The sequence below is a fragment of the Lepisosteus oculatus genome, chromosome 27, assembly GCF_040954835.1.
Source record: "Lepisosteus oculatus isolate fLepOcu1 chromosome 27, fLepOcu1.hap2, whole genome shotgun sequence".
In the NCBI taxonomy this organism is placed as follows: Eukaryota; Metazoa; Chordata; class Actinopteri; order Semionotiformes; family Lepisosteidae; genus Lepisosteus; species Lepisosteus oculatus.
The window spans coordinates 6953756-6980741 of record NC_090722.1 but is presented as its reverse complement, the minus strand read 5'-3'; the positions used below and the strand labels follow the sequence as shown (position 1 = coordinate 6980741).

General features: G+C 56.5%; 2 protein-coding genes across 12 annotated transcripts; both read left to right on the top strand.

The window, feature by feature from the left end:
• Positions 1-294: 294 nt before the first annotated feature.
• On the top strand, positions 295-15853 carry LOC102682743 (aryl hydrocarbon receptor nuclear translocator-like). 9 transcript variants are annotated; one of them, XM_069185470.1, is made up of 22 exons: positions 295-524; positions 1300-1414; positions 2459-2512; positions 2995-3042; positions 4288-4332; positions 6669-6882; positions 6969-7182; positions 7744-7846; positions 7931-7996; positions 8103-8188; positions 8275-8351; positions 8814-8948; positions 9212-9286; positions 9364-9515; positions 10418-10537; positions 11256-11367; positions 11488-11590; positions 12667-12766; positions 13490-13676; positions 13803-13977; positions 14768-14913; positions 15283-15853. In XM_069185470.1, exons 1-22 carry the CDS (start codon positions 503-505, stop codon positions 15370-15372), a joined length of 2439 nt encoding a protein of 812 aa, XP_069041571.1. In that variant the 5' UTR covers positions 295-502; the 3' UTR covers positions 15373-15853. The 9 variants fall into 9 exon arrangements, with proteins under 9 accessions (XP_069041571.1, XP_069041570.1, XP_069041569.1 ...); XM_069185469.1 differs by having other exon boundaries at positions 296-524; positions 10421-10537; positions 14765-14913; XM_069185468.1 differs by having other exon boundaries at positions 296-524; positions 13806-13977; positions 14765-14913.
• Positions 15854-17970: 2117 nt separating this feature from the next.
• On the top strand, positions 17971-26971 carry LOC138225389 (T-lymphocyte activation antigen CD80-like). Of its 3 annotated transcripts, XM_069185490.1 has the most exons (7): positions 20440-20469; positions 20583-20647; positions 22403-22741; positions 24952-25281; positions 25360-25461; positions 25960-26072; positions 26455-26971. In XM_069185490.1, exons 2-7 carry the CDS (start codon positions 20587-20589, stop codon positions 26479-26481), a joined length of 972 nt encoding a protein of 323 aa, XP_069041591.1. In that variant the 5' UTR covers positions 20440-20469; positions 20583-20586; the 3' UTR covers positions 26482-26971. The 3 variants fall into 3 exon arrangements, with proteins under 3 accessions (XP_069041590.1, XP_069041589.1, XP_069041591.1); XM_069185489.1 differs by having other exon boundaries at positions 17971-20647; positions 22409-22741; XM_069185488.1 differs by having other exon boundaries at positions 17971-20647.
• Positions 26972-26986: the final 15 nt, after the last annotated feature.

The following is a 26986-nucleotide window of genomic DNA, read 5'->3' as shown; positions in this document are numbered from 1 at the left end:
ATGTCGAAATATCTTTCACAACAAGCGCATTTCCTGTGGAAAAATACAAAAGATCTCGATTAAAAACACTCAAACCGCCCCAGACTGTCCCTTTAAACAATTCTGTGTGGCGTCACCGATTTCGGCCCGCCCCCTCAGATCATTCTAGCCTGGTGTGAAAGGCGGGATCTCTCTGTTGCCTTTGCTAGATTCCGAATCTCTATTGGCCAAAAGAAAGGTACGTCCAATCTTTGTCATCACTGATTGGACAGAGGCACCGCCCATCATTTTAACACGTTTTTAATCCGTTTTGTAATCAAAGAGTTCGGTTGACGCGCGGGCCTCCGCTCCAGACTGCCATCTTGTTTCAAGGGAGGGTTTTCGCTGTGTGTTTTTTTTAAAAAACAAAAACATAAGAGGAAAAAAAGTATCTTTCGAAAAATAAGAAAAAAACCGACAACCCGTGTCTCACGCTGTCCCACACCGTGCGGAGGCGCCGAGGGCTGGATGTTTTCTAACGTTCATGGCCTCGACTTCGGCATCAGGTACGAAGCCCGTCGATTGCGTGCGGCCCCTGGGCGAGTGTGTGTCCCGGGGGTGTCAGAACAGGCCTGCCAGCCCTGAGCCCTCACGGGGCAGAGCCGGGGGCTCTGGGGGTCACCGGGCGGGGTTTTTTTTTGGGGAGGGGGGTCTTTCCGCTGGAGCCCGGCTGTCCGCCACAGCCTGGACAGCCCGGTCACTCCCGAGCCCACAGGGACGTCTGGCGAACCGGAGGGAGGAAACCTCTCTCTCCTGTCGCTGTCCGACTGACTGGCTGTCGCGGGAGGGTTTCGCCGAGGCGATGTCTGAAGCCGGCTGGGTGCTGGCACTGGGTGGGTGCGTGGGGAGGGGGCTCTCTGTGACTCGCGTCGCGCTGGTCCGTTCACTGGCCAGGACAGCAGCTGAAGCTAAAAGGAAAAGCGCTTCAAAGTGTCAGAGAAGTAGCCTTGATGATGATTCCCGACTGACAGCACTGTAAAACCTGGAGTGGATCAGACTGCTGCGCACTGGGAGTCTAACTGACAGCACTGTAAAACCTGGAGTGGATCAGACTGCTGTGCACTGGGAGTCTGACTGACAGCACTATAAACCCTGGAGTGGATCAGACTGCTGTGCACTGGGAGTCTGACTGACAGCACTGTAAAACCTGGAGTGGATCAGACTGCTGTGCACTGGGAGCGTGGCCCGTTTCCTCAGGCACCGATGTCTGGGCGCTCTGCGGTCTCGCTGTGGCCGGAGACTGACACTGTGTGACCCTCCTTCTCTCTCCCTCTCTCCCAGACATGGCGTCGGAGGTGTCCGGGCTGAGTGCGGGTGGGGCCCCTGGTAACCCGGGCCTGGGCGGGGCTGCCGCGGGCACCATGGTGCAGAGAGGGGCCACCAAGAGACGCGCTGTGTGAGTACAGGGGCGATGTGCTGCCTTCTTTTATATAGTGCCTTTCAAAGCAGCTTCTCAAAGCCCTTTATAGTAAGAAAGCAAAATCATTTGAAAGAAGACGATGATAATAATTGACACTTATATAGCGCTTTCCTGGACACTCCACTCAAAGCGCTTTACAGGTAATGGGGATCCCCCCCACCAGCTCCAGTGTGCAGCCCCACCTGGATGATGTGGCTGCAGCCAGAGTGCTCCAGTACTCTCCCCACACACCAGCTCTCAGAGTGATGGAGCCAGTTCAGAGAGGGGGGTTATTAGGAGGCCCTGACTGGTAAAGGCCAGGGGGAGATCTGGCCAGGACACTGGGGTAACACCCCTACTCTTCTCAAGAAACGCCCTGGGATTTTTAATGACCACAGAGAGTCACGACCTCGGTTTTACGTCTCATCTGAAAAACTGAGCCTTTTTACAGTATAGTCTCCCTGTCACTATACTGGGGCATTAGGACCCACACGGACCGCAGGGTGAGCGCCCCCTGCTGGTCTCTTTAATACCTCTTCCAGCAGCAGCCTCAGCTTTCCCAGGAGTCTCCCCTCCAGGTACACTGGCCAGGCTCACACTGCTGGGCTGCAGTGGGGCTGCCAGCTGGGAGCTGCAGGGTGATGTAGCTGCTGGCCACAGAGGCGAGGCTGGTGGCACAATTCAAAACAGAGCAGTTGGAAGCAGTAGAAGGTGCTGGAAGTCTATGCGGACCTGATGCACTGTCTGCCCCAGGAGTGTGAAGGGCGTGTTGAGGGGTTCTGATGGAATAATCAGCCCGACGGCTCGCAAGCAGGTCAGGAGGGTGTTGTGTTCTGCTGTCTGCGGGGGAGTGTCACCGGCCGGGAAGAGCCGTTTTCATCGTTCAGATCCAGGCCTTGCGCTGCTCGGGGCAGGTCCGGTTTCCATTTCAAGTGCGGCGCGGTCTCGCCCTTTGTGTTCCGGTGCGGCCCGGTGGGCTGCGGTTTGGTGCCCCCCCCGTCCCGCGAGCCGGGCCCTGACTCTCGCTGTCTCTCCGCACAGACCTGACTTCGATGAGGACGACGACAGCGGCGGCGGCGGCGGCAAGCTCTTCAGGTGGGCACCTCTCCGGGCAGCGAGGTCGCCGGCGCTGGGGCTGGAGGGCCGCCCCTCGGCCTGCTGGGTGGCGCCGCGAGGCGGAGGAGGGGGGGTGTGAGAGTGCGTGAGCGTGCTGGCAGAGCTGTGTTTGTGTCCGCTGCTGTCGCCGTTTCTGTTCGGTGCGGATGCGGGACGCCTGTGCTGGTCTCTGTGGTTGTGCCCTATTAGCAGCAGTACCAGGGGACTGGTGAGGGAGTAATCAGTGCACTCTCCTTTCTCCTCCTTCCCCCTGCTCATTCTCCCTTTCTCCTGGCTGCTCCTCTCTCTTCTCCCTCTCTCGCTTGCATCCTGCTCCTCCTCCTTCTCTTGTCTCTCGCCTTTCTCTTCTCTCTTCTCTCTTTCTTTCTTCCTCCTCTCCCTCTCTCCCCTCCTTTGCCTCTCTCGTCCCTCTCTTTCCCCCCTCCCCCCTCCTCTCCTTCCCCCTCTCTCCCCCTCTGCAGGTGTGATGATGACCAGGGAGGCTCCAACGACAAGGAGCGCTTTGCCAGGTAAGCCGGAGGAGTCTCCCCTGTCGGGATGCACGCTGTCCGCAGCCTGAGCGCTTCCTTCCGCTCCGGGACACGAAGAGCAGCCGGCCGACAGGCGGGAGCGCGTCCCAGCGCGCGGGGCCCCGGGGGGCCGGGGGCTCCCCCTCTCTGCGCCTCCCCTGCTGGCGGCGCCGGGTTGGGTCAGCCAGCCTGTTGCTCTTCGGATCAGGAACAGGCCCTCCTGGAATGTCTTTCTCTGGTTTTCCGTTTGTCACAGAGTGCCCTGTCGTTCTGCGTCTCTGTATTCTTACGATTGAAAGGCATCAGACTCCTAGAGCTGCAGAGCAGTCCGAGCCACTTCAGAGTTTACTGACGCACTGACTGACTGACTAGAGCACTGAGTGACACACTGGCCGACTGACCGACTGGAGCACTGAGTGACACACTGGCCGACTGACCAACTGGAGTACTGAGTGAAGCACTGACTGACTGACCGACTGGAGCACTGGGTGACGCACTGACTGACTGACCTACTGGAGCACTGAGTGACGCACTGACTGACTGACTGACTGACTGGAGCACTGAGTGACCGACTGGAGCACTGTTTGCAAAGAGATGAGCCCTGGGGTGGCCCAGTCTGCGATGCAGCGTGTGTCTGGAGTCCTGCTCAGCTGCTGTCTGGAGCATGCTCGCCAGTGTTGTTATCCTGCCTTGTCGTGGTCTCCCAGACCGCCAGGGGGCGCTGTTCTCTCCCAGCCTCTGTTCCCTCGTGGTGCTGCTCTGGGCATGCGCTCGGCCTGCACTGTCCTGCCTGCTCGGCTGCTAGCGTCCTGCAGAGCTGGCCGGCCTGGCTGCTGCTGTCCTGCGTGTCCGGCGAACCCTCTGTCCTGTTTCACTTTGTGCCCGACTCTCGGCGTTTTTGTTTTTCCCGAAAGTGTGGCGTCACTTGCCAGGCAAATCCCGTTTTGCTTTGCTCCGTCGAGGATAGCAGCCCTTCCCTGCTCTCTTTCCCAGAGGAATTTCTCTCTCTTTTTTTTTTAATGTTCACGACTTCCTGTTAAAATTGCAGCTGCATCATGGGTGTGATCGCTCCACCAGTCCGAAGCTTTGCCGAAAGGGGAGACGGATATGAATTCCCCTCCTTCCTTTAACTCCACGGAGCTCCACTGCACAAAACGGGCTTTGTGACTCCAGTGACGCCGCAGTTTCGCCGCCTCGTTTCTGGTTCTGTTCGGTCCGGTCTTAGTGCGCTGGTTTTGTTTCCAGGTCAGACGATGAGCAGAATTGCGCTGATAAGGAAAGGCTAGCAAGGTACGCCCCCACACCTGCCCCCTGGCCCCCGCCCTGAGCCCCCTTGCGCCCCCGGGGCTGGGGACGGCCTGGGTGGCTCTTGGGCGTGCTTGACCTGAGTCTCACCTGCGTTGATGCCCAGCTCCCTTCCCACAGTTGGCCGCCTCGGCTTCTCAGGACTCGGCTCCCAGATCATGTGTGTGTTCTTGTAGTCCTTATAGAGTGCAGAGTCCTCATGTGTGTCGGTACTTTTAACAGAGATGTCTGTGAGACTGGGGCTCCTTTACAGCTCTCTGTCTGTCCCAGACTGGCAGTGAGATTAATATCCTGACTCTATAAGGGCTGTGTCTCTACCTGTAACACTGACACAGATCACAGTGAGACTGGGGCTCCTTTACAGCTCTCTGTCTGTCCCAGACTGGCAGTAGGATTAATATCCTGACTGTATAAGGGCTGTGTCTCTACCTGTAACAGAGACACAGATCACAGTGAGACTGGGGCTCCTTTACAGCTCTCTGTCTGTCCCAGACTGGCAGTGAGATTAATATCCTGACTCTATAAGGGCTGTGTCTCTACCTGTAACAGAGACACAGATCACAGTGAGACTGGGGCTCCTTTACAGCTCTCTGTCTGTCCCAGACTGGCAGTAGGATTAATATCCTGACTCTATAAGGGCTGTGTCTCTACCTGTAACAGAGACACAGATCACAGTGAGACTGGGGCTCCTTTACAGCTCTCTGTCTGTCCCAGACTGGCAGTGAGATTAATATCCTGACTCTATAAGGGCTGTGTCTCTACCTGTAACACTGACACAGATCACAGTGAGACTGGGGCTCCTTTACAGCTCTCTGTCTGTCCCAGACTGGCAGTAGGATTAATATCCTGACTCTATAAGGGCTGTGTCTCTACCTGTAACAGAGACACAGATCACAGTGAGACTGGGGCTCCTTTACAGCTCTCTGTCTGTCCCAGACTGGCAGTGAGATTAATATCCTGACTCTATAAGGGCTGTGTCTCTACCTGTAACAGAGACACAGATCACAGTGAGACTGGGGCTCCTTTACAGCTCTCTGTCTGTCCCAGACTGGCAGTGGGATTAATATCCTGACTCTATAAGGGCTGTGTCTCTACCTGTAACAGAGACACAGATCACAGTGAGACTGGGGCTCCTTTACAGCTCTCTGTCTGTCCCAGACTGGCAGTGGGATTAATATCCTGACTCTATAATGGCTGTGTCTCTACCTGTAACAGAGACACAGATCACAGTGAGACTGGGGCTCCTTTACAGCTCTCTGTCTGTCCCAGACTGGCAGTGAGATTAATATCCTGACTCTATAAGGGCTGTGTCTCTACCTGTAACACTGACACAGATCACAGTGAGACTGGGGCTCCTTTACAGCTCTCTGTCTGTCCCAGACTGGCAGTGAGATTAATATCCTGACTCTATAATGGCTGTGTCTCTACCTGTAACAGAGACACAGATCACAGTGAGACTGGGGCTCCTTTACAGCTCTCTGTCTGTCCCAGACTGGCAGTGGGATTAATATCCTGACTCTGTAAGGGCTGGAGCTTTAATCTCATACCCATACTGGGAATGTGTAGCAGAGGGTTAAGTGCCTTGTCTCCTTCTGCAAGGCTGTTGATGAATCTGCCAGTGCACAGAAGTCTTATCCACTCCAGGTTTTACAGTGCTTTAGTCCTACTGCCAGAATCCGACTGCTGTACAGTAGGAGTCTGATGTCATTGCAAACCCTGGAGTGGATCAGACCGCTGTGTGCCGGGAGACTGATGTCATTGTAAACCCTGGAGTGGATCGGACCGCTGTGTGCCGGGAGACTGATGTCATTTAAAATCCTGGTGTGGATCAGACTGCTGTGTGCCGGGAGACTGATGTCATTTAAAATCCTGGTGTGGATCAGACTGCTGTGTGCCGGGAGACTGATGTCATTGTAAACCCTGGTGTGGATCAGACTGCTGTGTGCCGGGAGACTGATGTCATTTAAAATCCTGGTGTGGATCAGACTGCTGTGTGCTGGGAGACTGATGTCATTGTAAACCCTGGTGTGGATCAGACTGCTGTGTGCCGGGAGACTGATGTCATTGTAAACCCTGGTGTGGATCAGACCGCTGTGTGCCGGGAGACTGATGTCATTGTAAACCCTGGTGTGGATCGGACCGCTGTGTGCCGGGAGACTGATGTCATTGTAAACCCTGGTGTGGATCAGACCGCTGTGTGCCGGGAGACTGATGTCATTGTAAACCCTGGTGTGGATCAGACCGCTGTGTGCATGGCTCCTGGCCTCCAGCACGCCCAGCGGGCGGACTGACGCCCCCTGTGCCCCCTCTCGCCCGCCCAGGGAGAACCACAGTGAGATCGAGCGCCGGCGCCGGAACAAGATGACAGCGTACATCACGGAGCTGTCCGACATGGTGCCCACCTGCAGCGCCCTGGCCCGCAAGCCCGACAAGCTGACCATCCTGCGCATGGCCGTGTCGCACATGAAGTCGCTGCGCGGCACGGGCAACACGGCCGCCGACGGCACCTACAAGCCCTCCTTCCTCACCGACCAGGTGCGTTAGTGCGAGGGGGCGGGGCAGCGGCAGGGCTGCAGTCAGATGTATCTTGCTGACTCTCTCTCCCCCCCCCCCCCCCCCAGGAGCTGAAGCATCTGATCCTGGAGGCTGCGGACGGGTTCCTGTTCGTGGTGTCGTGCGAGTCGGGCCGGGTCGTGTACGTGTCGGACTCGGTCACCCCCGTGCTCAACCAGGCGCAGTCCGACTGGCTGGGCAGCTCGCTGTACGACCAGGTGCACCCCGACGACGTGGACAAGCTGAGAGAGCAGCTGTCTACTACTGAAAACAACATGAGCGGTACGGGCCTGCGCCTCTCCCCTTTCTCTGCTCCGTGCTGTGAGCGTGCTGTACGCACTGCTCTAGTATTCACTGCTCCGTGCTGTGAGTGTGCTGTACGCACTGCTCTAGTACTCACTGCTCTGTGCTGTGAGTGTGCTGTGCTGTACTCACTGCTCCGTGCTGTGAGCGTGCTGTACGCACTGCTCTAGTACTCACTGCTCCGTGCTGTGAGTGTGCTGTACGCACTGCTCTAGTACTCACTGCTCTGTGCTGTGAGTGTGCTGTGCTGTGCTCACTGCTCCGTGCTGCTCAGTACTGTGCTGCTCACTGCCCTGTGCTGTGAGCATGCTGTACCACTCACTGCCCTGTGCTGTAAGCGTGCTGTACCACTCACTGCCCTGTGCTGTGAGCGTGCTGTACCACTCACTGCCCTGTGCTGTGAGCATGCTGTACCACTCACTGCCCTGTGCTGTAAGCGTGCTGTACCACTCACTGCCCTGTGCTGTGAGCGTGCTGTACTACTCACTGCCCTGTGCTGCGAGTGTGCTGTGCTGCTCACTGCTGCCCCCTCTCTGCCAGGCCGTGTCCTGGACCTGAAGACTGGCACAGTGAAGAAGGAGGGCCAGCAGTCCTCTGTCAGGATGTGCATGGGCTCCCGCCGGTCCTTCATCTGCCGCATGAGGTAGGCCCTCCCCACTTCCTCCTGCACAGCAGCCCTGCCCCCTGAACCCTGACCTCTGACCTCTGACCCCACCCTGTGCTACAGGTGTGGGATGACCCCGGTGGAGCCCGTGTCCATGAACAGGCTGAGCTACCTGCGGAGCCGCAACAGGTCTGTGTGCGTGTCGCCGCGTTGTCCGTGTTATCGGGGCTCTTGAGCACGGAGCGGGACGGATCGGATTAACCCCCCTGCCCCCTCGCTGCCCTTTCCCCTGTAGGAACGGCCTGGGCCCAGTGAAGGATGGGGAGCCCCAGTTCGTGGTCGTCCACTGCACAGGGTACATCAAGTCCTGGCCCCCGGCAGGTACCGCCCAGCTCGCTGCAGCCCTGCGGACCGCCCGCCCGGGTCTTCTTCCTCACCTTCTCTCCTCTCCGCGGTCTTTCCCACAGGAGTCTCCCTGCCGGAGGAGGAGTCTGACAGCAGCCAGGGAAACCGATTCTGTCTGGTGGCGATCGGGAGGCTACAGGTACCGTGGGTTCAAGGTGCTGCGTGTGCGGGCCCGTGAGACAAAGACACCCAGTCCAGCTCCTCTGTATCTTCACATGAACACTCCTTCATCATCATCAGAGCTGGAGAGTCACTGTACAGACACTCAGTCCAGCTCCTCTGTATCTTCACATGAACACTCCTTCATCATCATACAGAGCTGTAGAGTCACTGTAGAGACACTCAGTCCAGCTCCTCTGTATCTTCACATGAACACTCCTTCATCATCATCAGAGCTGTACAGTAACTGTACAGACACTCAGTCCAGCTCCTCTGTATCTTCACATGAACACTCCTTCATCATCATCAGAGCTGTAGAGTCACTGTACAGACACTCAGTCCAGCTCCTCCGTATCTTCACATGAACACTCCTTCATCATCATCAGAGCTGTACAGTAACTGTACAGACACTCAGTCTGCTGGTGTCGCTCACTCTGTGCAGGTGACCAGTTGCCCCAGCAACACCGACATGAACAACATCAGCATCCCCATCGAGTTCATCTCACGACACAACACCCAGGGCATCTTCACCTTCGTGGACCACCGCTGTGTGGGCACAGTGGGCTACCAGCCACAGGTGGGAGAGGGGAGCAGGGAGGGGGAGGCAGTATTGATTGAGGGAGGGCTGAGGGAAGGTGTGGTGGTATTGAGTGAGGGAGGTGGCATTGATTGATTGATTGAGAGAGGGAGGAAGGGAGGCGGTATTGATTGATTGATTGGGGGAGGAAGGGAGGCCGTATTGATTGATTGATTGATTGATTGGGGGAGGAAGGGAGGTGTCTTGTTCCTGTTCGGTCTGCAATTCATTGTATGTTCCTCTCTCTTCTGTCTGCCCCCCAGGAGCTGCTGGGGAAGGAAATTCTGGAGTTCGCCCACCCAGAGGACCAGGGGCTGCTGAGAGACAGCTTCCAGCAGGTCAGCCTGCTGCCCACTGCTCGCTGTAAGTCAGGTCAGACAGGCAGCCCCTCCCTCACACTCCTTCCCTCTTGCAGGTCATCAAGCTGAAAGGTCAGGTTCTATCGGTGATGTTCCGGTTCCGGTCCAAATCTCGGGAGTGGGTCTGGATGCGGACGAGCTCCTTCACTTTCCAGAACCCGTTCTCCGAGGAGATCGAGTACATCATCTGCACCAACGCCAACGTCAAGTGAGTCCACCTGCAGAGGGTCCACCTCCGGGACCTGCCTGCCAGTCGCCCTGAGCCCGTCGCCTTCTTCTCTGTGAAGTATTGAACCCTAGATAATTTCAGGGTGCCGTAACACCAGAAGACCTCGCTGCAAACTAGCTCAGTGATTTGAAGATCTCGTCCCCATGTTTCTTGAGAGGCAAGGGTATCGGCTTCAGTAGCATGACTGGGCAGCTTGTTCCACACTCCCCCCACCCTTTGTGTAAAGAAGCGCCTCCTGTCCTGACTGGAGGGTCCAGTCGTTTCTCGAAAGGAGTCGGGCTCTCGGCTTCAGCAGCAGGGCTCTCTGTTCCTGTAGGCTGATCTCACCCATGGCCGTCGTCCAGGCCTGGATACACAGTTGCAGACAAGAGAAGGCCATTCAGCCCCCCCGCAGTTCATATGAGGATCTGTGTCACGGTTACAGATCACCGGAGATGAGTGAATTAGACTTTTTAGTTTTTAGTTTCTGAAAACATACGTTTTTTAATCATTTTGTGCTTGAAATGTGTTGGTTTTAGAGAAAAAAATACATAGTAATAAAAGTTTTGTAATATACAGTAGTAAGTTTATAGTAATTCTTATGAAACAGGTTGCTAATCCAGTATGTGGGAGATGCGTGCGAGCGCGAGTCGGTGAGAGGGCACGCGCGTGCGAGCGCGAGTCGGTGAGAGGGCACGCGCGTGCGAGCGCGAGTCGGTGAGAGGGCACGCGCGTGCGAGCGCGAGTCGGTGAGAGGGCACGCGCGTGCGAGCGCGAGTCGGTGAGAGGGCACGCGCGTAAGCATGTGGATATCTGCGTGCGTGTATAGCAACGTGTGTGCCCATCTGCCCATCCCCTCCTGATTTGACCAAAACTTTTTTCACTCCCCTCCTCTGTGGCAGTAGGGCACCGAGCCAGGACTGCCCCTCCCTGCCCTCCCCGGGCATCCCCGTGTCCCCCATGCTGGGGCAGAACCCTCCTAACTGCCCCCACGACCTGAGTCCAGGGCAGGGCCCTCCAAGGTGAGAGGGCTTGTGCGCCCTGCATCAGCTCCACTGGACCCCCTCTGCGTCCCCCCTCCTCTCTCCCTCCCCCTCCCTCTCTGCCTGTCCCGGTATCCCAGGGGGCTGTGCTCTTGGCATGCCACCACGTGGAGACTCCCGGCCTTGTTCAAGGTTCGAGGGTAGTGGGTGGCCTTAGCCCAGATAGGGTGGTGGGTTGACTTGTGTGCTGTGGGCCATGGGGACGTGTTTCTCTCTCAGCTGGGGACCCTCAGCCCTGTCTGTCCCAGTGTCGGTGTGTTGTGTAGGGTGAGAGGGACTGGTGCAGCTGGAGTCTCACGATGTTGGGACAGTGGTGTTTAAGTGATAGTGGGTGAGCCCTGTGGTGTTTTAGTGATAGTGGGTGAGCCCTGTGGTGTTTTAGTGATAGTGGGTGTGCACTGTGGTGTTTTAGTGATAGTGTGTGAGCACTGTGGTGATTCTGGTGGCTGGGCATCTCGAACTAGTGTGTCCTTGTACATCTCATCCATCTGTATCCCAACTCTCCTGCCAATCCTTCTCTCTCTCCTGCCCTGATCCCTGATCCCTCCCTCCCTCCCTCCCCCTCTCTCTCTCTCCTCTCTCTTTCCTGCCCTGGTCCCTGATCCCTCCCTCTCTCCTCTTTTCTGCCCCGATCCCTGATGCCTCTCTCTGTCCTGCCCTGATCCCTGATCCCTCATTCTCTCCTCTCTCTGTCCAGACAACTCCAGCAGCAGCAGCAGTCGGAGCTCGAGATGGCGTCTGGGCGGGAGGGTCTGGGCTCATACGAGGCTGGCGGGCAACACAGCAGCCTGCAGCTGCCTCTGGGCCAGGTCAGAACCGACACCGGTGCCGTGTGTCCGGTTTGTGCTCATTGTCATTCAGACAGGCTCCTCTGGGCCGGGTCAGAACCGACACTAGGGCTGTGTGTGACAGCATGCTCTCTGTCTCAGGCTCCAGTAACAGCTGCAGGACCAGAACACAGCAAACCCCTGGACAAGACTGAGGGCCTGTACCCCCCTGAGAGAGACCCCCGATACAGCGAGCTGTACACAGGTACACACGCTCTGTAGCCCCCTGACACTCCAGTACAGCCAGCTGTACACACACCATATCTCCTCAACACCCCGATACAGCGAGCTGTACACACACTGTACCCCCTGGGACACTGATACAGCGAGCTGTACACACACTGTACCCCCTGAGACACTAATACAGCGAGCTGTACACACACTGTACCCCCTGGGACTAATACAGCGAGCTGTACACACACTGTACCCCCTGGGACTAATACAGCGAGCTGTACACACACTGTACCCCCTGGGACTAATACAGCGAGCTGTACACACACTGAACCCCCTGGGACTAATACAGCGAGCTGTACACACACTGAACCCCCTGAGACACTGATACAGCGAGCTGTACACACACTGAACCCCCTGAGACACTGATACAGCGAGCTGTACACACACTGAACCCCCTGAGACACTGATACAGCGAGCTGTACACACACTGAACCCCCTGAGACACTGATACAGCGAGCTGTACACACACTGAACCCCCTGAGACACTGATACAGCGAGCTGTACACACACTGAACCCCCTGAGACACTGATACAGCGAGCTGTACACACACTGTACCCCCTGAGACACTGATACAGCGAGCTGTACACACACTGTACCCCCTGAGACACTGATACAGCGAGCTGTACACACACTGAACCCCCTGAGACACTGATACAGCGAGCTGTACACACACTGTACCCCCTGGGACTAATACAGCGAGCTGTACACACACTGAACCCCCTGAGACACTGATACAGCGAGCTGTACACACACTGTACCCCCTGAGACACTGATACAGCGAGCTGTACACACACTGTACCCCCTGAGACACTGATACAGCGAGCTGTACACACACTGTACCCCCTGGGACTAATACAGCGAGCTGTACACACACTGTACCCCCATGGTGAGGGAAGAATGGATCCCAGCAGGTGAAGGGCAGTTTGCCCAGCTTGGGGTGTGACAGGTCTTGGGGTGCAGTGATTGTACCCCACTTCCACAGAGCCCCGCTTCCCCCTCGGAGAGTCGTCCCACACTAAGCTGTGCTTCTGCCTCTCCTCTCTCAGATCAGTCCAAGCCCCTGGCCTCCTCTCCTGCCACGGGCACCCAGCAGATATACCCCCAGGGGGGCGCCTTCCCTCCCCCGCGGCCTGCCGACACATTCAGGTAACCCTCCTCCTTCGTCTTCCTCACTGGGCTGTACTGCAGCATGAAAACAAACCAGACAGACTCTCCCACTCCCCCGAATCCCGACCCACTCCTGGTTTTACATCTTTTTCAGTCAGACTCCCAGTGCACAGCAGTCTGATCCACTCCAGGTTTTACAGTGCTGTCAGTCAGACTCCCAGTGCACAGCAGTCTGATCCACTCCAGGTTTTACAGTGCTGTCAGTCAGACTCCCAGTGCACAGCAGTCTGATCCACTCCAGGTTTTCCAGTATGTAAAAAGCCTATGAAAGGTTGAGGCCTGGATTGAGCCTCTGAAAGACCACAGATGACAGGAGGCTGTTCAGCCCCTGTTCAGGCCTGTTCAGACTGTTTACTCACAGTCCCCTAGACTGCAAAGGAACAAGTAAAGGTTTATTCCAGGCTGAAAAGAGAAGCAAGGAAACACAACGTTTCAGCTGTGGGGCCTTCTTTGGGTGTCCGATTTTACACTCCAGGTTTACACTAGTCCCCTAGACTGTACTGGTTGTACTGGGTGCTAGCCCAGTGCAGGCTGCGGAAGCACTCTGACTCCATGCAGAAGGTCTCTTGAGCCGGGGGGCTCCGTCTCCGTCTCGCTAGAAATAATAGCATCAGGGGAGGACAGCGGCAGGACCTGACAGGGTCCGAAAGGCGCTATACAGGAGCGGGGCTGGCGCACTGAGCCGTTGCCGTGTTGTTCCAGGTCGGTGGTGATGCCCCCGCAGGTCGGCCTGGCCCAGCAGCCGTCCTCGGCCGGACAGATCCTGGCCCACATCTCCCGCCAGGCCACTAACCCCAGCGGCGGCGGCACCAGCGCCGCCTCCGCGCAGGCCGGGCCAGCGGGGGCCGCGGGGGGCTGGGCCGGCGCCCGGCCCCCCTTCAGCTCGCAGGTCAGTACGGAGCAGCAGCGGGGGGGGGCAGGCCTGTCCTGGGCGGGCTGACCGCGGCGCGCTGCAGACCCTCGCCGGGCCAGGCCTCCTCTGATGACGTCTGCTGGGTGTGTTTTTTCTGTCCAGCAGGTGGCGCCCCAGGTGGCAAAGACACAGTCCCCCCAGTTTCAGCTGGCGGGGTTCCAGGGAGGCCCCCCCTCCTTCAACGCTCTGTCCAGCCCAGCCACGCCCACCCCCCCCAGCACTGGCAATTTCCCCACTCTCAACAACACGCGCGCCAGCGCCCCCAGTGGCACCTTCGGTACGGCAAATATCTGTCTGTCTGCCCCTGTGTCCCTGTGGACACTCTGGCCTGCCTGTCCCTCTGTGTCTGTCATAGACTCTCAGCCTTCAGTCTAACCTGCCTGTCCCTCTGTGTCTGTTATAGACTCTCAGCCTTCAGTCTAACCTGCCTGTCCCTCTGTGTCTGTTATAGACTCTCAGCCTTCAGTCTAACCTGCCTGTCCCTCTGTGTCTGTTATAGACTCTCAGCCTTCAGTCTAACTTGCCGGTCCCTCTGTGTCTGTTAAAATTCTTCCTCACTGTCATAGACTCTCAGTGTTCAGTCTAACCTGCCTGTTCCTCTGTGTCTGTCATAGACTCTCAGTGTTCAGTCTAACCTGCCTGTTCCTCTGTGTCTGTCATAGACTCTCAGTGTTCAGTCTAACCTGTCTGTCTTTCTCCGTGTCTGTCATAGACTCTCAGTGTTCAGTCTAACCTGCCTGTTCCTCTGTGTCTGTCATAGACTCTCAGTGTTCAGTCTAACCTGTCTGTGTCTCTGTCTCTCTCTCGTACACACTCAGCCTTCAGTCCGACCCCTCTGCGTCTCTGCCTCTCTGTCCGCCTGTCTGTGCTGAGGTCAGACTCTGTAAAGTCCTCCTCTTGTCAGTGCCCTCAGTCCGGTCTGCCTCTTCAGCGGTAGTCTGTGTGTCCAGGGTCAGTGCCTCTCTGAACTGCAGGCTTTGTGTGGCTCAGCGCTGTATCTCAGTGTCCTGCTCCTGCGCGCTTGATCACTCTGACAGCCGGCCTCTTCCTGCCTCTCTGTGCAGTAGAGAGCGGCCAGCCCAGTGCGCAGTTCCCCTCCCGACCAGGAGATGGCGTGGCAGTGTGGCCGCAGTGGCAGGGCCAGGCGCACACGCAGGCCTCCACAGAGGCGCACCCCCTCCCGCAAAGCAGCCAGCCAGACATCTTCTCACCGGTAAGGGTTTTCTGTCCCTGTCCCTCACTAGCTGTCTCTCATCGTGTGTGTCACTGTTCCTCAGTGACTGTCTCCTCTCTGTGTGTCTTTGTCTCTCTGTGTCTCTTTTTCTCTGTCTCTCAGTGTCTCTTTTGCTCTGTCTTTGTCTCTCCCTGCCTCTCAGTGTCTCTTTTGCTCTGTCTTTGTCTCTCCCTGCCTCTCAGTGTCTCTTTTTCTCTGTCTTTGTCTCTCTCTGCCTCTCTGTGTCTCTTTTTCTCTCTGTCTCTGTGTCTCTTTTTCTCTGTGTCTTTGTCTCTGCCCCTCAGTGTGTCTCTGTACGTCTCCCTCAGTGTGTGTCTCTCAGTCCATCCGTGTCCCTCCCCCTCCCAGGACATGCTGTCCATGCTGGGCGACCAGACGTCCACCTTCAGCAGCGACGAGTTTGTGGAGCTGCCGATCTTCCCGTCCTTCAGCGAGTGAGCGAGCGAGCGAGGGACGGCCCCTCGGCACAGCTCCCGCAGGGGGGGGGGGGCCCGCGGCGCGGCGCTGGCGGCGGCTCTCCCCCCAGTCCGATCCTCTCCCCCCGGCCACGCGCCGCCACCAGCGCCCCAGGGAGGAACGCCTCCGCTGGGATCTGGCTTCAGTGTTTGTCGGCTCTTCAAGAGATATTTTTATAACAGTGCCGACGGGAGTGTGTGTGTTGTGAGTTTATATAAAGGCGTGTGTGTGTGTGTGCGCTCGTGGCATTGGGGCTCAGTGTTTCTGGGTCTGTGCGAGTCCGGTCCGTGTCCGTGGCCCCAGGAGAGCGCAGGGCGTTTTTAAGGTAATCAGAAACTATTTTACAGCAAAGTATTTTTAATTAAGAGTTCTTTTACAATGTCGGCTGTCCTGTTCTGACTTTTTTCCAGTCAGACTTTTTGTGTGCTGTAACAGTGGAGGACAGCAGTGTACAGCGTCGATGGAAAGTCCACATAGTGCACCGTCCTCTGTGTGTGTCAGGCAGGAGAGAGGAGAGACTGGCACTGTGTGTGTGTCAGGCAGGAGAGAGGAGAGACTGGCACTGTGTGTGTGGCCCTGTGCTGTGTCTGTGTCAGACAGGAGAGAGGGGAGACTGGCACTCTGTGTGTGTGTGTCAGGCAGGAGAGAGGAGAGACTGGCACTCTGTGTGTGTGTCAGGCAGGAGAGAGGAGAGACTGGCACTCTGTGTGTGTGTCAGGCAGGAGAGAGGAGAGACTGGCACTCTGTGTGTGTGTCAGGCAGGAGAGAGGAGAGACTGGCACTCTGTGTGTGTGTCAGGCAGGAGAGAGGAGAGACTGGCACTCTGTGTGTGTGTCAGGCAGGAGAGAGGAGAGACTGGCACTCTGTGTGTGTGTCAGGCAGGAGAGAGGAGAGACTGGCACTGTGTGTGTGTCAGGCAGGAGAGGAGAGACTGGCACTGTGTGTGTGTCAGGCAGGAGAGGAGAGACTGGCACTGTGTGTGTGTGTGTCAGGCAGGAGAGAGGAGAGACTGGCACTGTGTGTGTGTGTCAGGCAGGAGAGAGGAGAGACTGGCACTGTGTGTGTGTGTGTCAGGCAGGAGAGAGGAGAGACTGGCACTGTGTGTGTGTGTCAGGCAGGAGAGAGGAGAGACTGGCACTGTGTGTGTGTGTCAGGCAGGAGAGAGGAGAGACAGGCACTGTGTGTGTGGCCCTGTGCTGTGTCTGTGTCAGACAGGAGAGAGGAGAGACTGGCACTGTGTGTGTGTGGCCCTGTGCTGTGTCTGTGTCAGACAGGAGAGAGGAGAGACTGGCACTCTGTGTGTGTGTCAGGCAGGAGAGAGGAGAGACTGGCACTGTGTGTGTGTGTGTCAGGCAGGAGAGAGGAGAGACTGGCACTGTGTGTGTGTGTCAGGCAGGAGAGAGGAGAGACAGGCACTGTGTGTGTGGCCCTGTGCTGTGTCTGTGTCAGACAGGAGAGAGGAGAGACTGGCACTGTGTGTGTGTGGCCCTGTGCTGTGTCTGCGTCAGACAGGAGAGAGGAGAGACTGGCACTGTGTGTGTGTGTGTCAGGCAGGAGAGAGGAGAGACTGGCACTGTGTGTGTGTGGCCCTGTGCTGTGTCTGTGTCAGACAGGAGAGAGGGGAGACTGGCACTCTGTGTGTGTGTCAGGCAGGAGAGAGGAGAGACTGGCACTGTGTGTGTGTGTCAGGCAGGAGAGAGGAGAGACTGGCACTCGGTGGCGCTGTGTGTGTGTCAGGCAGGAGAGAGGAGAGACTGGCACTCTGTGTGTGGCGCCGTGCTGTGTGTGTGTGTGTCAGGCAGGAGAGAGGAGAGACTGGCACTGTGTGTGTGTCAGGCAGGAGAGAGGAGAGACTGGCACTGTGTGTGTGTGTCAGGCAGGAGAGAGGAGAGACTGGCACTCGGTGGCGCTGTGTGTGTGTCAGGCAGGAGAGAGGAGAGACTGGCACTCTGTGTGTGGCGCCGTGCTGTGTGTGTGTGTCAGGCAGGAGAGAGGAGAGACTGGCACTGTGTGTGTGGCGCTGTGCTGTGTGTGTGTCAGGCAGGAGAGAGGAGAGACTGGCACTGTGTGTGGCGCTGTGCTGTGTGTGTCAGGCAGGAGAGAAGAGAGACTGGCGCTGTGTGTGGTGCTGTGCTGTGTGTGTGTCAGGCAGGAGAGAAGAGAGACTGGCACTGTGTGTGGCGCTGTGCTGTGTGCGACGCCTGCAGACAGGAGCCTGTATGAAGAGTGACAGTCCAGTATTTCTGGTGTTGTCGGTGGAAGAGCTGACAGACCCTGTTTCGTTCTGATTGTGTGTCAGGGCAGCTGGTGTCCTGTCGGTCCTGGGTCCGATGGTGTGATCACAGTGTGTCTCTCTGCTCCTTTTTGTTTCATTTTCTTTGTATGAAATGTATTGTCAAGAGCACAGCTGCTGAGTGTAAGGAAGTGGTAGCTTTCTAGCTGGGGACGTGGGGATTTTTAAAATAAAAAGACTGTGGACACAAGGGCCTCCTTTTTTACAATATCCCATGTGTGTACTGGGGATGAGCAAGTCGCTGTCCATTCCAGTTCGACCTCGGACCTGGTCAGCTCGGTGTCCAGTTTCTCCGGACTCTGGACCTGACCCAGGGCACGTGACACCCCCTTACTGAGCGGAGCCAGAGGTTCGGAGTTCAGCCCAGAGCGGCCTCAGCTCCCTGCTCGACAGCGCCCCTCTGTGGTGGCCTGGGGGGGGGGGGTGTGCGCATGGCGGGAGGTGTTCTGCTCACCAGCTCCACCACTGGGGGGCGCTCCCTCCCCCGCCAGGCCCTGCAGGGTGTGCGGTTCTCTCGGTGGGCTTGACAGAGGAGCCAGGGGTGACCAGAAAACGCGTGTTCAGATCCGGGTACAGGAGGCCCTTCTTTACGCCAAGAGCAGTGGGGGACTGGCACAAGTGCCACCTGCCCTGGAGTGAGAGAGGAGGCGGCCCCCTGAGATCCTGGGGCCCATTGGCTGCGGGAGGCCGGTGAGCTGGACCGGGCCCTCCTCCTGGACTGGAAGATGGGTCAGACGAGGGTCACACTGGTGCCGTTGTAGAGGGTTGCCAGCCCCCTGATCCCGGGGTCCCTTCCCGAAAGGCCAGTTGGGCTCTGTGCGGTTCCACTTACCGCCGCCAGGTGGCGACGCTCACCCTCACAGTACCTGCTGCTGGCGGAGCTCGGCCCGAGGCTCTGGGCGGCCGCTGGTATAGGCCAACCAGGCGGCTGCCTAGGGCCCAGAGGCCGCCAGGGGGCCCCCTCCATGTGCGACGCAGCACACGTTTCATCGGCACGTCCAGATGTGAGCGAAACATCCCCTGATGCCGCTTTTTCTACTGCTGGTGCGGATCATCCGCATGGAAGCCCAGTCAAAAAAACTGACCAGTGATGATCGAGAAAGCAACGTGTCTGAAGCGGGATAAGCGATCTCGGATCCGGGGGGCGCCGAGTCACGTCGTTGTGAGAGTGCACTACGTGCGTAACCGTGTAATCATCTGTATTTCACTTGGTTCGGAGTCCGCCGGATCCACGAAGCGCGGACGTGTCACATTTTCAAGCTCTAGACACGTAGATGACTGGAGTTGTTTGTGTCGAAGTCCGCAGATTCACGCTCCCCCCCCAACTGGACGCGTCAGGCGCTAAAACCCGGCGCTGCCCGGGCCAAGCCAAGTCGTGAGAAATCGCTGTGCGGTACAAACAGCTGTTCAGCGATGACCGTGCGGTCTCGCCTGTCTCTCCTTAACGGGGGGGCTGTGGTATCGCCTGTCTCTCCTTACCGGGGGGGCTGTGTGCGGCTCAGCGCCTCGGCCTGAGTCTCTCTCCCGGTGCCAGAGCTCTTCAAGCGCATCAAAACACCCCTGAGGTCGGAAACGCAGGCGAATTGACTGATAGAAAGTTTTTTTTATATATAAAACTTTCCGATCTGCTCAGCCCGGCTGATCTCAGCTCCTGTCTCACTGAGAGCACTTGTTTCATTTCGTACTTGATTTCATATTTTATTTCTGCAGCTGCAGTGCGGCGCTCTTCAGCTCTGATTTGCTAAAGTTTGGGAGAGATGCCGTTTATCACTATTCATTGTTATTTATTCTCCTTTTTATTACTTTCAGTGTAAAAAGACGTATTATTTTACCATTTGGTCAAATGTGCGCCTTGTGTTCTTGTTTATAGGTTATTTCTCATGAGTCCTTCACAGCTGGTCAATAAAACTTTTCTTGTTAACGAGTTAATGTGATTGTTTTAAGTGATTGTGTCTTTGCTGAGGACCGGCCCTGCTCAGGCTGCATGAAAATGATACGAAAGACCCGTGAACTTGAGATACAAATGATATAATAAAACTCCTTGGTTCCATCTTGTGTAGTATTGTGTAGTATACTGGAGCTCTTCATCATCAAGACTGGGCTGTAAAGTTATTATCATTATTATTATTAAGCTGGTAACTCTGCCCTCTACACGGAGACCGTGTGCGAGACACACCACCGAGCACAGCACGGACGGGCTCGAACACGGCAGGACTGGTCCAGACCGGTGTGGCGGGGCTCTGAGGGACAGGACACACACCCTGTGCTGTGTGTGTATGTGTGTGTGTGTCCTGTCTGGTGAACGAGAAAGAGGCGCGGTTTCAGTTCTGCTGAAACAGCTCGGTGCAGCCGCGGGTTCCGGAATCAGGCGACCGCGTAACTTTCCACTGGTGTCCGAGCCCACGCTGCCGGCGAGCGGCCGCAGTCCGCCCACGCCAGAGACCCACCGCCGGCCCGCAGGGACACGCACACACGCAGCGCGCCGGCGCCGGGTCCTGCCCGGACCGCAGTCTGTCTGCCTGACCCGGAGCGGAGTAGCCCATCCGCCCGTCCGCCTGTCGCCTGTGCTCGCCGCTCAGAGCCGGAGTTCAGGAGCCCCTCAGCCCGTCGCCAGTCGCCTGTGCTCGCCGCTCAGAGCCGGAGTTCAGGAGCCCCTCAGCCCGTCGCCAGTCGCCTGGGCTCGCCGCTCAGAGCCGGAGTTCAGGAGCCCGTCCGCCCGTCGCCAGTCGCCTGTGCTCGCCGCTCAGAGCCGGAGTTCAGGAGCCCCTCAGCCCGTCGCCAGTCGCCTGGGCTCGCCGCTCAGAGCCGGAGTTCAGGAGCCCCTCAGCCTGTCGCCAGTCGCCTGGGCTCGCCGCTCAGAGCCGGAGTTCAGGAGCCCGTCAGCCCGTCCGCCAGTCGCTGCCATGGGGACAAGGGCCGTGTGCGGCGTCTCGCTCTTCCCGCTGGTCCTGCTGACCCTGGCAGGTGAGTCCGCGAATTATTATTATTATTATTATTATTATTATTATTATTATTATTATTATTTTCATGGTAACTGGACCTGTTTTCAGTTTTTATGTCTCATTATTTCTGTTTTCTTTTTGTTTTAATGAACTTTATTTTTGATTTCTGTTCTGTTTCGGGGGCTTGAGCACAGACGGGGCCGATTTTTCTCTCGCGTCCACTCCACCCGTGACCCACAGAGCGAAACCCCGCTGTCTCTTCCACTCCACCCGTGACCCACAGAGCGAAACCCCGCTCTCTTCCACTCTGCCCGTGACCCACAGACCGAGACTCGATTATCTCTTCCACTCCACCCGTGACCCACAGAGCGAGACCCGACTGTCTCTTCCAATCCACCCGTGACCCACAGACCGAGACCCAACTCTCGACTAATTTTTATTATTATTTTAATGTATTATTATTAATTAATTATTATTTATATTATTATTCCGTTTCTGGGTAACTGGACCTTTTCGATAGCTATTTTCACAGTATTTATATCTCACTATTTCTGTCTTTTTATTTTCACTGAACTATTTCTGTTACTGTTTAGTTGCGGGGGCGCCGGGAGAAATCATTATTCCTCTCACAGACCAGAATATTAAAAAAATCATCCGTTTCTCCAGCCTTTTTAATTCCATTTCCTCTGACGAGATGCGTGTTAATTTCTTTTCATTTTTCTGTCTTCATTCATTATTTCACGCGAGGTACGCGTGTCTGTATCTGTGGGTATTTTAGAGTTGAAATGCGTTTTCATGTGTATGTGCATGTCTGTGTATGAGTGTGTGTTTGAATGAAAGGACAAATTAATTCGTGTTTATGGATTAATTGTTTCGTATTTATGGGCCAATTTACTTGTGTGTATTTATAGATTAATTATTTGTGTATTTATGGGTTAATTTAGGCGAACGTGTGTATTTATAGATATTTGTGTATTTATGGATTAATTTAGGCGAACTTGTGTATTTATAGATTAATTCTTTGTGTATTTATGAATTAATTAAGGTGAACGCGTGTATTTATAGATTCATTATTTGTGTATTTATGGATTAATTTAGGTGAACGTGCGTATTTATAGATTCATTATTTGTGTATGGATTAATTTAGGTGAACGTGTGTATTTATAGATATCTGTGTATTTATGGATTAATTTAGGCGAACGTATGTATTTATAGATTAATTATTTGTGTATTTATGGATTTATCTAGGTGAACGTGTGTATTTATAAATTAAATATTTGTGTATTTATGGATTAATTTAGGCGAACGTGTGTATTTATAGATTAAATATTTGTGCATTTATGGTTTAATTTAGGTGAACGTGTGTATTTATAGATTAATTCTTTGTGCATTTATGGATTAATTTAGGTGATCGTGTGTATTTATAGATTAATTATTTGTGCATTTATGGGTTATTTTGGTGAACGTGTGTATTTATAGATATTTGTGTATTTATGGACTAATTTCCTTGTATGCATTTATGCGTTAATGTACACGTAATTTGTGTGTTTTTGGATGAATGTACTTGTGTGTTTGTGTAATTATGAATTCGGGGCTATGTGTAATGGATTAATTTTGTGTGTTTCTGGATTATTTTATAAATGTCTGCAGATTATTTCTTGTGTGTGGATGAATTTCTGAACTAATGTACGTGTTCGCGAGTGTATTTATGGAGTAGTTTTCTGTATTTATGAGCAGATTTCGTGTAGTTATGGGTGCGCTGTGTGTGTGTGTTCAGCCGCAGGTTCTGGAAGCGGCTCCGCGGGCTCGGTGCCGATCGTGTTCGGGGAGGCCGGAGGTAATGTGACGCTGACGTGCCAGCTGGACGGCGTTCCCAAGTCCGTCTCGCACATCAGCTGGTACCGGCAGGACGTCCGGGGGTCGGTGGAGCTCTCTGCCTATTTCAGCTCGTATAGCAAGAAGTACGGCCGGTACCTCGGGGAGCTCCCCCTGGACAGCAACAGGACGAGTCTGACCATCACCGGCCTGCAGCTGTCGGACGCCGGCCTCTATTTCTGCGTCATGCGTGCTTCTCTCCAGTTCACGCCCGGGAGCGCCTCGGCGCTGGCCGTCACAGGTGAGCCGGGGGGGCGATTCCGGTCCGATCAGGAGCCGGCCCGCTGGGACTTTCTGTTCGGCGGTATTTTCACTTTCTCTGCGGCTCAGTCGCCGGTAGTTGAGTCAGCAGAGGCGTCTGCCCGTCTGTTCAAACAGCGCTGAAATCAGGCATGGTGCCGAGGAATGCGACTGACTGTGACCCTCCTAACCTGACCCCTGACTGTGACCCCCCTGACCCTGACTCTGACCCCCCTGACCCTGACTGTGACCCTCCTAACCTGACCCCTGACTGTGACCCCCCTGACCCTGACTGTGACCCTCCTAACCTGACCCCTGACTGTGACCCCCCTGACCCTGACTCTGACCCTCCTAACCTGATCCCCTTACCCTGACTGTGACCCTCCTAACCTGACCCCTGACTGTGACCCCCCTTACCCTGACTCTGACCCTCCTAACCTGACCCCTGACTGTGACCCCCCTTACCCTGACTCTGACCCTCCTAACCTGACCCCTGACTGTGACCCCCCTGACCCTGACTCTGACCCTCCTAACCTGACCCCTGACTGTGACCCCCCTGACCCTGACTCTGACCCTCCTAACCTGATCCCCTTACCCTGACTGTGACCCTCCTAACCTGACCCCTGACTGTGACCCCCCTTACCCTGACTCTGACCCTCCTAACCTGACCCCTGACTGTGACCCCCCTGACCCTGACTCTGACCCTCCTAACCTGACCCCTGACTGTGACCCCCCTGACCCTGACTCTGACCCTCCTAACCTGATCCCCTTACCCTGACTGTGACCCTCCTAACCTGACCCCTGACTGTGACCCCCCTTACCCTGACTCTGACCCTCCTAACCTGACCCCTGACTGTGACCCCCCTGACCCTGACTCTGACCCTCCTAACCTGATCCCCTTACCCTGACTGTGACCCTCCTAACCTGACCCCTGACTGTGACCCCCCTTACCCTGACTCTGACCCTCCTAACCTGACCCCTGACTGTGACCCCCCTGACCCTGACTCTGACCCTCCTAACCTGACTCTGACCCTGACTGTGAACCCGGGACCTGACCCCTGACCCCCGACTGCAACTCCACTGACCTGCCCCTGACTGTGACCCTCCTAATCTGACCCCTGTCCCTGACTACAACTCGACTGACCTGACCCTGACTGTGACCCCCTTGACCCTGACTGTGACCCTCCTAACCTGACCCCTGACTGTGAACCTGGGACCTGACCCCTGACCACTGACTGAAACTCCACTGACCTGACCCTGACTGTGACCCTCCTAACCTGACCCCTGACCTGACTGCAACTCCACTGACCTGACCCCTTACCCTGACTGTGCCCCTTGACTGTGGTCCTCCTGGACTGGACATCAGTGCTGTGGACAGACATTAGTGGGTCAGTGTTGGCGAGTCAGTGTGGGGTGCGAGCGGGTCAGTGTGGGGAGAGAGTGGGTCAGTGTGGGGTGTGAGTAGGTCAGTGTGGGGAGTGAGTGGGTCAGGGTTAGTGGGTCAGTGTGGGGTGGGAGTGGGTCAGGATTAGTGGGTCAGTGTGGGGTGGGAGTGGGTCAGTGTGGGGTGGGAGTGGGTCAGTGTGGGGAGAGAGTGGGTCAGTGTGGGGTGGGAGTGGGTCAGTGTGGGATGGGAGTGGATCAGGATTAGTGGGTCAGTGTGGGGAGCGAGTGGGTCAGTGTGGGGTGGCAGTGGGTCAGTGTGGGGAGCGAGTGGGTCAGGGTGAGTGGGTCAGTGTGGGGTGGGAGTGGGTCAGGGTGAGTGGGTCAGTGTGGGGTGGCAGTGGGTCAGTGTGGGGTGGGAGTGGGTCAGGGTGAGTGGGTCAGTGTGGGGTGGCAGTGGGTCAGTGTGGGGTGGGAGTGGGTCAGGGTGAGTGGGTCAGTGTGGGGTGGGAGTGGGTCAGTGTGGGGAGCGAGTGGGTCAGGGTGAGTGGGTCAGTGTGGGGTGGCAGTGGGTCAGTGTGGGGAGCGAGTGGGTCAGGGTGAGTGGGTCAGTGTGGGGTGTGAGTGGGTCAGGGTGAGTGGGTCAGTGTGGGGTGGCAGTGGGTCAGTGTGGGGAGCGAGTGGGTCAGGGTGAGTGGGTCAGTGTGGGGTGGCAGTGGGTCAGTGTGGGGAGCGAGTGGGTCAGGGTGAGTGGGTCAGGGTGAGTGGGTCAGTGTGGGGAGCGAGTGGGTCAGGGATAGCGGCCAGAGTGACGCTCTGTGTGCTCAGACCCACAGGTCGAGCCCGAGGTCCAGCTCTTCTCCAGCCCAGAGGACGACCAGACGGCGCTGCTGTGTGAGCTGAGGGGCGCCCCCCGGCCAGACTTGAGCACCCCTCTCTGGAGAGTGGGGGCAGAGGGCACCCCCCTGACGCCCCTGGACCCCGAGAGCGAGAGCGTGGGGTGGCTGTTCGACGAAGAGGACGTGTTCACCGTGTCCTCCTTCCTGTCCGTCCCCTCGTCTCGGCTGCGGGGACAGCGCGTGGTCTGTGAGCTGCGCTACGGGGACAACTCCTCCGTCCAGGCCGAGCGCACACAGCAGGACAGCGAGAGCGAGCAGGGTGAGGAGCGCCCCCTCCTCCTGCCCCCCCACCCTGTCCCGCCCGCCCGCCCGCTCAGGACTCTGCGTGTCGTTCCAGGGGCGTGCCCGCTGTTGGGGTTCCTGATCCCCCTGACGGCCGTCCTGCTGCTGGTGGCCGTGGTGGCCGTCCTGTGCGCCTGCAGGGCTCGGCAGAGACGAGGTGAGCAGCTCTGCCTGTCTGTCTGCCTGACTACCTGTCTTCCCGACTGCCTTCCTGTCTATCAGCTTGTCTGCCTGTCTGCCCTTCAGCTTGTCTGTCAGTTTTCCTGCCTGTTTGTCGGTCTCCCTGCCCATCAACCTGTCTGTCTGCCTCCCTGTCTGTCTGCCTCCCTGCCCGTCAGCCTGTCTGTCTGCCTCCCTACCTGTCTGTCTGTCTCCCTGCCAATCAGCCTGTCAGCCTGTCTCCCTGCCTGTCTGTCTCCCTGTCTCCCTGCCTGTCTGTCTCCCTGCCTGCCTGTCAGCCTGTCCGTCTCCCTGTCTGCCTGCCTGTCTGTCTCCCTGCCCATCAGCTTGTCTGTCTGTCTCCCTGCCTGTCTGCCTGTCTGTCTCCCTGCCTGTCTGTCTCCCTGCCTGTCTGTCTCCCTGCCTGTCAGTCAATTGAAGGCTGGCTGGGCTCTGCAGTGGGTAATGGGGCTGTTTCCTGTGTCTGTGGTTTCAGCCCCGCCAGCCCCTCTGATTCCCAAGAAGCACAGAGGACCACCAGAACCCACAGCGCCGAGCCGGTCCAGACAGCACCGATCAGCACCGTCCCGGTCCATACAGCATAGCGAGGTGAGGCTCTGATACACTGACACACTGCAGTGCCTCTCCGGTCCTCTCACCACAGATCAGAACCTCCCCGGTCCAGCCAGCACAGATCAGATCCATGCTGGTTCAGCCAGCACAGATCAGAGCTACACTGATCCAGCCAGCACAGATCAGAACCTCCCCGGTCCAGCCAGCACAGATCAGAACCTCCCCGGTCCAGCCAGCACAGATCAGATCCATGCTGGTTCAGCCAGCACAGATCAGAGCCACACTGATCCAGCCAGCACAGATCAGAACCACACTGATTCACCCAGCACAGATCAGAACCACACCAGTCCAGCCAGCACAGATCACTGACACACTGTCACATTGACACTCCTGACTCCACTCCCTCCTCCTCTCCCAGACGGAATACTCCTCCCTCAACCTGTGACCCGCCTCAGCAGAGACCAGGCCCAACCAGACCTGGCCCGGCCCGAGACACGCCATCCTGGAGGAGATCCTTCCACACAGCCAGCGTGTGGGACTGCAGTGACCTCCCAGTCCACCCTGCGCTGGGAGGAGCATCTGTGTCCAGCCTGACGTACAGCTGCATTACATAGATTTACATCTCAATATCTACTTCATAGATTACTACGGTACATAGATCTACTTCTACTGCACTGGGACTGTAGGCCCTACTGTAACAGGACTGTTCTACTGCACTGGGACTGTAGCTCCTGTTGTAACAGACTGTTCTACTGCACTGGGACTGTAGCTCCTATTGTAACAGACTGTTCTACTGCACTGGGACTGTAGCTCCTATTGTAACAGGACTGTTCTACTGCACTGGGACTGTAGCTCCTATTGTAACAGGACTGTTCTACTGCACTGGGACTGTAGCTCCTATTGTAACAGACTGTTCTACTGCACTGGGACTGTAGCTCCTACTGTAACAG

Bases quoted from the DNA above. Each gene is read 5' to 3' on its own strand.
- LOC138225389 (XM_069185488.1), top strand. From the start codon at position 19,960: ATGTGTGTGTGTGTCCTGTCTGGTGAACGAGAAAGAGGCGCGGTTTCA. The intron at 20,648-22,402 runs GTGAGTCCGCGA...GTGTGTGTTCAG, and splicing joins GGTCCTGCTGACCCTGGCAG to CCGCAGGTTCTGGAAGCGGC. The intron at 26,073-26,454 runs GTGAGGCTCTGA...CTCCTCTCCCAG, and splicing joins GGTCCATACAGCATAGCGAG to ACGGAATACTCCTCCCTCAA.
- LOC102682743 (XM_069185467.1), top strand. From the start codon at position 503: ATGGCCTCGACTTCGGCATCAG. The intron at 525-1,299 runs GTACGAAGCCCG...CCTCTCTCCCAG, and splicing joins GGCCTCGACTTCGGCATCAG to ACATGGCGTCGGAGGTGTCC. The intron at 2,513-2,994 runs GTGGGCACCTCT...CCCCCTCTGCAG, and splicing joins GGCGGCGGCAAGCTCTTCAG to GTGTGATGATGACCAGGGAG.